Source organism: Salmo trutta, chromosome 24 (assembly GCF_901001165.1).
Source record: "Salmo trutta chromosome 24, fSalTru1.1, whole genome shotgun sequence".
Lineage (NCBI taxonomy): Eukaryota > Metazoa > Chordata > Actinopteri > Salmoniformes > Salmonidae > Salmo > Salmo trutta.
Genome location: NC_042980.1, coordinates 34,202,879 through 34,212,786, shown reverse-complemented (window position 1 = coordinate 34,212,786; position 9,908 = coordinate 34,202,879). Strand labels below are relative to the sequence as shown.

The 9,908-nt window shown below is 40.0% G+C and overlaps 1 protein-coding gene across 1 annotated transcript; it reads right to left on the bottom strand.

Annotated features, from left to right (window-relative positions):
* Nucleotides 1–3,097: 3,097 nt before the first annotated feature.
* Nucleotides 3,098–6,903, bottom strand: LOC115161163 (cell surface glycoprotein CD200 receptor 1-A). Its single transcript, XM_029711939.1, has 7 exons — nt 6,339–6,903; nt 5,105–5,185; nt 4,429–4,734; nt 3,998–4,264; nt 3,506–3,614; nt 3,367–3,400; nt 3,098–3,272 (listed from the first exon to the last, which is right to left on the bottom strand). The coding sequence occupies exons 1-7, from the start codon at nt 6,454–6,456 to the stop codon at nt 3,180–3,182; spliced, it is 1,008 nt and encodes a 335-aa protein (XP_029567799.1). The 5' UTR covers nt 6,457–6,903; the 3' UTR covers nt 3,098–3,179.
* Nucleotides 6,904–9,908: the final 3,005 nt, after the last annotated feature.

Sequence of the window (9,908 nt, the reverse complement as noted above, 5' to 3'; positions counted from 1 at the left end):
TTTTCGAATCACTCAATATGACAAAAAATGACATAAAACATATTGAAGCATATTGCATCATGTCTGATTCATTCCTGTAACATATACTGCAGTGAACATATACTGCAGTGAATAGAGAGGTGTTATTCTTGTTTTGTAAAGAAATTTGACAAAAGAAAACATTGTGTAATGCTACCTGTTGTTAGTGTTTTTTAGGTCATTGTTTTATGAGTGACAAAGTGTGCTTGTTGGGTGACAATCTTTGCTAGTGTTATGGAAGAACGAGTTGATTTGAGACATGTATGAAGTGTTTTGGTAGTTTCAGTGCATTTTGGATGTGAAATGAACTGCTGTGCCAAGCTGAAAGTTAGTTTAGAGAACTGTGTGGAAAGTTTAGAAAAAGTGACCTAAGTATTGAGAAATAGGTCCTAGCAATTGTAAAAAACGGTAAATTAAGGTGAAATTTAAAATAAAATAAAATAAATAAATAAACATGCTCCTCCAAACGTATTTCAATTATTCAGTTTTATAATGCAGTAGCAACGGTAGGCCTAGGCTATATTTTGCTTATTGCGAACATGCCTTACACATACAATACAACATTTACAGGAGTTTAGTATTTTTTATTTTAGGTGAAGTATGATGCGTAAAGACATGTAGTCTAGGCTCATTGAAGCCAATTACAACAATGTTAATTGCCAACACTCCAAACATAGGCTTTTGAGTACTGGATTTTTTTTTTACTGTTGCTATTATTTGTTATTGTACACTAAATAATAAACTGTAGTATCAATCCACAATGGACCAGAACAAAAATATTCCGTGCCCCCAGCTGAATTGGAGTTGATGACATTGCAAACACAGTCAATAACCTACAAAACTTGAGGCAAGCACATGCTGTATTAAGCCATGGAATGTGTTGATTGGCTAGTGAGTGTCCAAGCCCTCATCACACCTACAACTTGTTTATTCATCAAAAGGCAGCCCTTTTGCACCACCTCCAGCTATTGCGCTCATAATTATGGCTGTGAAAATGCCCCAAAAATATTTCTGACACATCCCAGGAACTATAGCACTACCAATAGAACTACAGATGTCTCCTTCCATGAATCAAATTCCGCAGCACAGTGCACTGTTTGGATTGGAATGCGGATCAAATTCCGCAGCACAGTGCACTGTTTGGATTGGAATGCGGATCAAATTCCGCAGCACAGTGCACTGTTTGGATTGGAATGCGGATCAAATTCCGCAGCACAGTGCACTGTTTGGATTGGAATGCGGATCAAATTCCGCAGCACAGTGCACTGTTTGGATTGGAATGCGGATCAAATTCCGCAGCACAGTGCACTGTTTGGATTGGAATGCGGATCAAATTCCGCAGCACAGTGCACTGTTTGGATTGGAATGCGGATCAAATTCCGCAGCACAGTGCACTGTTTGGATTGGAATGCAGATCAAATTCCGCAGCACAGTGCACTGTTTGGATTGGAATGCGGATCAAATTCCGCAGCACAGTGCACTGTTTGGATTGGAATGCGGATCATATTAAGCAGCACAGTGCACTGTTTGGATTGGAATGCGGATCAAATTCCGCAGCACAGTGCACTGTTTGGATTGGAATGCGGATCAAATTCCGCAGCACAGTGCACTGTTTGGATTGGAATGCGGATCAAATTCCGCAGCACAGTGCACTGTTTGGATTGGAATGCGGATCAAATTCCGCAGCACAGTGCACTGTTTGGATTGGAATGCGGATCAAATTCCGCAGCACAGTGCACTGTTTGGATTGGAATGCGGATCAAATTCCGCAGCACAGTGCACTGTTTGGATTGGAATCTTTGGGGATGAACGTGGGCAGCCGCAGGTAGCTTACTTTTGGAAGTGATTTGTTTGACAAACAGATGAAAACATTGTGACTGGTTGTGTTCATTCCACATTAAAATGTAATACATCTTTACCATTAAATGACGTCTTTACTATTAGGCCCAGGACAATTTTAAATAGAGGCTCCCCCGAATGTCACAGTATAATTTGCACTCTGCAAACAAGCATACACATTTTCTAAATCAAAAGCAAGTGACTCAATTAAAAAGCTTAGTTGTAAACTTAGTTCTCAGATTGAAACTCTTCTCTCCTGAATGAAACCACAGAGAATGTGGTGTGTGCTTTACGTCCTTTTCCTATCAGCTCAGGATGTAAGTTTCTAATGTTGTTATTATAAAGAAATATAATAAACATGATATTTAAATTCAATCATAAATATTAACTCAACAAAAACAATGTAATCATACTTCAGTGTAATATACATTTTGATTTTGATTAAACATCTCAAAATTGCACTCTTGCCCACGAGTAGCAGATGATACACAAGTGTGTGAGAACAGTCAAACGTGTGTGTTATGAGAGCTGTGGTATACAGTTGTGGTATACAGACTACACACAGTCATAGTTCTAAGTGTGCAAATTAGGAAACTGGAAAGATCATCTCTGATCTGCCCACATGTCACTTTGGTTGTAGAAATCTCTGTAGAACTGTCTAATGTTTGGCCATTTTCTCACGCCTCCAGGATGTCATTATTATATAGTTATCTGTAAGGAAAGTTTATGAATTGTGAGGTAAGTTCTCCAGGTTATCATTGAGACAGAGGCCTGTGGTTCGGTAGAGATGCAGGGGGAGTGGGGGCTGTGTCTGCACTGGTGACACACGTCTGCTGGGTGGAATCCCTTTTTCATCTGCCTCCACAGACCGGCGTCATCTGTGAGGTTTTCCTCTCCTACCTGAAGCTCTGCATCATGTCCTCCGTTATCTACCTGTTTCATTTACTGGCTCATTGTGGCCTTTCTCAGTTTCATCAACCTCCAACTTCGTAAAGACTGGTGTACAGAGGTCTGTCTGTCTGTCTGTCTGTCTGTCTGTCTGTCTGTCTGTCTGTCTGTCTGTCTGTCTGTCTGTCTGTCTGTCTGTCTGTCTGTCTGTCTGTCTGTCTGTCTGTCTGTCTGTCTGCCTGCCTGCCTGCCTGCCTGCCTGCCTGCCTGTCTGTCTGTCTGTCTGTCTGTCTGTCTGTCTGTCTGTCTGTCTGTCTGTCTGTCTGTCTGTCTGTCTGTCTGTCTGTCTGTCTGTCTGTCTGTCTGTGTGTGTGTGTGTGTGTGTGTGTGTGTGTGTGTGTGGGGGTGTGTGGTTGGGTGTGTGTGTGTGTGTGTTATGTGAACAGTTCTGCAGAGGAGTTGTAGATGGAGTTGACACGCTGCACATAGCTGGCATAGGGCTCTACTTCCTCCACATAGTCCTGTGACTGAGAGAGAAACACACACAATCATCACCATTTACAGTAAACTGTTAGCTAAGACATGAAGCATAATGCAGGATACGGTGCATACTCTACATACCTGAGGAGCCTTGGACTCAGATGGTGTGGCGGGGCTGTGAATACACAGATAAAGCTCTTTATTACACAAGCAATGATATTGAAAAAAACGTTTGCATTCATTAATGATGTAAAAAAACCGGAATAATTCGTATTCATACCTAATTCTGCAGAGGTGTTTTCTTGTGAAGTATAAACCACCCAGAGTAGCCATAATGACACTGACGGTTACCACGGAGATGCTGACATGTAACCAGGATATTAAGGCCCCTGAAAGGGAGATGGAATTATAAATAATAATAGTCATAATAAACCTATTATCCTCCCATCGTATTTCAATTACATTCAATCTGATAAACATCTAGATTTCAATTCTATGTCATATTCACAGTGAAATTCACAATGAATTAATTTCAAATAATATGCCAAATGCAGCAACGTCCTCTAATAGACATTTTAGAATAGGGGTTATTTATCCCTCCCAACTCCCATACCTCATAATGCCTCAAAATAGTAATCTGATATTCCCGGCCAAAAAAAGCTATGATGTTAACTCCTATTCTAAAATAGTGATATATTAGTCATACAGTATCCATCCGCCCAACCTGCATTTTATAGACCCAAACAATTTTGTTCACAATAGCAGTCTTTACCTTTGGGGATCGGTAGTGTCACAGATTGCACCTCAACCCAGAAGGGATGTCTGACATCACAGGTCAGGTTGTCCATAGGGATGACCTCTGGCAGGACCAACTGACTCTCCACTCCGTTGGAGCCATCATGTTTCCATGTGGTAGTTGAAGTAAAGTTCCATGGGTTCCTCCAGGAGATGGAGGCAGCTGGTTTCCCCCCTTCAGCCAAACACACAGCCAACCTCTTATTGTCCTCCCACTTCAGCGAGGTAGACACTGTGGGAGGGGCTATTGTTCACACAGGGGGTAGGAGGGTGGGAAGAATCAGCCCTACTGTATAGGCCAACACTACACAACACAGGCTACACTAACTTGGAATAAAAATATGACATACATCACATAGTCCCAAAATGTAGGCTACAGATTAATGCATGGAAAAAACTGTTTCTTACCTATAACTGATACCTTAATGTTTGCAGAGTTGCTCCCTCCTCTGTATACTGACTCACAGTAGTAGAATCCCTCATCACTGATTGAGAACTTAGGAATGCGTAGGTAAGATTCACCACTGGTTGTGTTTAGCATGACTTTTCCATCATTGCATGAGTCAAGAGGTTGGTCATTAACACCTGATGATATTTGACACACTGTTCCACGCCGGTCTATTTTCCAGATGGTGTAGATCATTTCACTCCAAGTCTTATTGCAGCACGTTAAGATGACCTCACGGCCTTGATGAAAATGTTCACTTCTGGCAACTGGGGAAATTATGTTAAAAGGCATCAGATTGAATACAAAATCAATAAAAAGATGGCTACATGCATAAATGCAAATTAATTCTATGGTATATGAAAATCATATTTTGATACCACTGTAAAAATGTACAAGACTGGTCTACAGTATATTGAGAAGCTTGATTGGGCTATGCCGGTCTAAAGCCTTATCTCTGAGAATCATGCAGACTAACCGGTCTCGTCCCAGGATCAGGAAACTAATAAAGATAATTTCCTCTTTCTCCTCTTCTGACAATAAAGTTCCATTCCTCTCTGAGCATGAATGTGACCCCATGCCAGTTGAGGCTAATAGAGTGGCACCAGTGAAGGTTTGGTTAAACATAATGATTTTTACCATGCAGTCGAAGTTCTGTAGATGTAATTGAAGTGGAAGGAGGTGTAGTGTGAGAGGTCACAGAAATGTGGTTGTTATGTCCTGAGAGACGAATCAAAGTGCATGTTAGTGGTATACAGTAGCATGTCAGAAAAATGTTGTGGCAGTCATTAGCATACACCAATAGGGATTTCATCAAGTGTAAGAACAATCAACAATCCAGCAATCATTGAAGCATGGGCCTGATAGAAGAGTGAATCAAAACAGTTGATTATAAGGCTCAGCATCAGAAAAGTGTTGAGTAAGGGAAGTAGGTTGACTTAATTATTGACTTTACATAAATGTCCAGTGATAGTATTTTGGCCATTATTGAAAAGTTCATTAGTTTGTTCGTAAAAGTATTTTAGATTTTTGTTTTTGTGAGGAAATAAAATATTACATACAGTATCTAGCTTCCAAGACATATAAGTATGGTTATAACCATACGTTCCACTCCTTAAACAACCCCCAGTGTCATACCTAAGACATGATATCATGGGAAGTTGACTGTTAGGTTACTGAACTTTCTGAAGTGGTTTTTTTTCTGGGCCACAGAGTGCTCTTTTATTATTGTCTATGTTTACTTTCGACAGGTGCAACCTCTATGGTGGTTACAGAAAGCCACACGACCCCCATACAGTGCCTGACTAGTAATATCACTTCCTCCTCAGAGTCCCCCCATCATGGAGAAAAGCTGTATCATTGTCTCAATCTCCTCTCAAACACAGGAGAAAACATGTGTTCCTTCCTCTGTAAAGCATGCCACCACCCACACACTCAAGTCTTTACTATGTGGCACTCTGCATTTTCCTTCCATTGGTACAATCAAATGGAACATTTTTTTTTAAAAGGTTCCATTTGATTTTTTTATAATCCTTCAAATCTGTTCCACTGACTTGGTTTTTAGTTTGAACTCAAAATAATAATCAGAGCAGAATTCTCAATTCATGTCACAGTAATCTACAGCCCTAGGGGATTCTACAAGCAGCCCACACAGTCTACAATTTAAAGCAAGGGTCTCCCTAGTCAGAGCATAGTTTTCAGCAATATTATTCAGTCATTAAATACAGATTTTGACTGTATGATATTTCATCGTATCATATTAAAGCTATAGTAATGCTTTGAATGTTTTATGAATAATTGAACTCTTAACGCGGTAGTCAACAGAAACCAAAACCAGACGGATAAACAAAATGAAGTAATGAGATGCCCAAACCGGTTTCCAAACTCCAGGTAGCAGAAACAGCCAGGAGAGAGATGACTCCTATAATCCATGTGTTCCCCATCTCTGTGCTTGTTCGTTCTATGACTCCTGACAGCAATGCTGTACTCATCAAGACACTGCTGTTCGTTCCACCTGTCCACACCCCCAAAAAAACAAAAATAAACCCTAAACTCTCCCCCTGGCCCTATACCCTTATCCCTGAACCCCAAAATGACCTCTATTATTGTTCAATTCGGTCTCCTCGTCTCAATGTGTTATAACTGTACTGTTTGTCGTGCCTTGCCTCTGTACCCCAAACTCTAAATCTGACTTGATCTCTCTGCTCTCATAAAACCTGTCTGTCTCTGTCCTGATCTACACCTTTCATCCCTTTACTGATGTTACTCTACTGTAACAAGCCCCTACATAAACTAAAAAATCCTTTCCTCTCTCCTCCTTTCTCCTCTGTACATCTCTCTTTCTGACAATCTCCCACACAGGGGTGACGCCTGTTTCCTCTCGCGCCTGTCACATGATCACAGAGTACAACACAGCCTCTAAACTCGATGAAACAGCAATAACTGTTGTGTGGGAGATTAAACTCAAATCATAGTTCTTACTGTCATTCTGTTCCAAGTCATTGAATTTCATTTGTTTAATGGGCCCTAACATGTAGAGGAAACTCTTTCTCTAAGTTATTATTACCTTCGTAATGAAATACTATTATGCATGTCATAGAAATATCAGATTGGAAACTCAAAAGCCACAAGTGGCAGACCAGCCAATAGGTCATTGAGGTCCTTACATTACTTGGCTTGTTACTTTAAGTCAAAGTCATGTCATTTTCCTAATGTCATGTTGCCTTTATAATTACTAATCAGCTCAGAGTGAACACTGTCATTACCAGCTAATAGATGTTAAGCTGGCCTATGCTATATGTGCGTAAGTGTTTGTGTTGAACAAACACTCTCCGTACACTGCAAACAATGTAAATGTTACCTAGATTTTTTTTGTATTATAAAATAATTGCTTGTTTTGAGTTGATCTCGCTCACCAAGAAAATGCATTTACTTGTTTTGAGTTGACTTAGCTTACCCAGAAAATGCATCCATATAATTGTTATTGTTTTAAGATATTCTGACTTGTTTCGAGCCTTGTTTAGGTTAAAGTAGGAAAAATGAGCTGCCAGTGCACTAAGATCATTTGTCTTGGTAAGATGTCTTATTAAGATCAAATAACTTGAAGATAATGTATCTTCCCCCACTTGTATCACATCTTTTTTGGGGGTTAAAATAAGCAATATTATCTGCCAGAGCACTAAGATAATTTACCTTGGTAAGATAAGTCAATGCATTCTAATGGGAAGAGATATCTAGCTAAGATTTTTTTAAATTCCAGTTTATGACTATTATCTCACTCTGCAGAGATTATGTAACTGTAACGCCCTGGCCATAGAGAGGGTTTTTTGTTCTCTATTTTTGGTTTGGCCAGGGTGTGACATGGGTGGGCGTTCTAGGTTTCTTTTTCTATATTGGTGGTTTTCTTTGTTTCGGCCGTGTATGGCTCTCAATCAGGAACAGGTGTAGATCGTTGTTGCTGATTGGGAGTCATACATAGGCAGCCTGTTTTTCCTTTGGGGTTTGTGGGTAAATAATTTCTGTTTAGTGTTTGCACCTGACAGTACTGTTTGGCTGTCGGTTTCTTGTTTTTTGTCTAACGTGTTCTTTCTTGAATAAATTCATTTAAGATGAACACATCCTCCGCTGCACCTTGGTCTCATTCTGACGACGGCCGTTACAGTAACACTTACTGCGGTGTGTTAACGAAAGAGGGAAGATGTTGATGACTATCACATTGAGCTTTTCAGATGGGGAGATTAGTGAACATGAACAAACATTTAGCTTGTGCGGTTTTGACAGAGACATGCTGTTTTACAGGATGTGGTAACAAATACCCCTAATTAACATTCAACAGATATTAACACCATCAACAGATAGGATATAATCTAGCAGAACAACAACCCATAACCTTTTACCCCTTGCCATCCTGTTGACATCAGCACTGTTTTTCTGAACCGCAGATGTGATAGAAGACTAAGATGTTGAGAAGAGGGGGGCTTGGTTTTGTCTCTGTCACTTCTCTGTTCTTTGGAAACTTGATTGTGTGCAAGATGGCAAATAAATAAAAAAGAGCTGATGATTATGAATCTGATGCCGAGTCTAAAACATATGCCCTGGCCACAACCAAAATAACTTTTGGCCTTGCCCAGTAATATCTGGTATGTAAATTGATGTTCAGTAACTCCTTGTGTTCTAACTAAGGATGGGTATAGGTAGGATTAGAGTAGAATATTCAAATATGCTTTGTGGTTCAGTGTTCAGAAATTGTACTAAACTGTTCTATAAATAAATCGATGTGTACATTATTTACATTTAGTATATTAATACATTTGGATCTGATCTGGTCTCACAGTGTAATATCAAACCCCAGTCAAAGCAATTCACAAAACATCAAATGCCTGCTTTCTTTCTACCTGGCAGCCACATTTTGAAAGACCTACTGCATAGGTTAATCAGCAAGCGTGGTGGAATTGCCTTAGTGTGCCTTGCTCATAGGCTAAAGTTAATTGGTGAATGACATTCCGCATGCTTGCTAATAATAAAGGAAGTGGAATGACGTGACGCTAGGCTGATGAGGTGCAATTATGACACTACCATATAAATACCTGATATGCCTGAGGTAACGTTATAATAATTACAATACAATAACTGCTATGCTAATGAGGTAACATCATAAACACTACCCTATAAATACTGGCTATACTGATGAGGTAACATTATAGACACTACCTTATAAATACCTGCTATGCTGATGAGTGAGTTTTATGAGTTTACTAGGTGAATGAAAAGTGAAGATCCATTTAGACCAGCCTTACTGATTGAACTTCCGTAACTACATTTCAATTGAGTACAGGGTTAACTGAATACAATATGGAATTTTATTGAATAGTTTGGGGTAGGCCTCATCTCTGAGGAATGCTCCTCAAAGCCAGATGCTGATGACAGGTTGCCCAATGCTGGGCAGCTGGCATCAAACCCCCCCCCAAAATAGTTAAGTTACTCATCATGGAGGAGGGACACAGCATAGCAAAGGTTGGTTATAAAGATTGAAGATAAATAGATGTAAAAGAGATGCATGTGAAGAATAGAACAAAAGCGCAATTATGCTTTAATGCAAAGTATCATATGGAATGTTTATTATTGCAATCTCGCTGAACGCAGGATGAAAATCGTGTAATGTGTTTTGTTGAAATGAGACGTCTGTGTGTAAGTCTACCCAGCTACGCATGCTGTAAGAGATATGTATGAATAAGATGAAATGTTAAACGAGCGTTGATCCCAACAGTGCATGCCGTAATGCTATAATGCTAGAAACAGGAGAGAAAGGGCTGTGAGACATGGGTTTGATTCCAGACACATGAAAAGTGGGATGTATATGGAGCGTACGGGGCAACAGGAGACGAACAGCAGAAGGGCTAATGACCTTGGAGATGGGGAAAGGGTCGATAAACCGGGGGGAAGG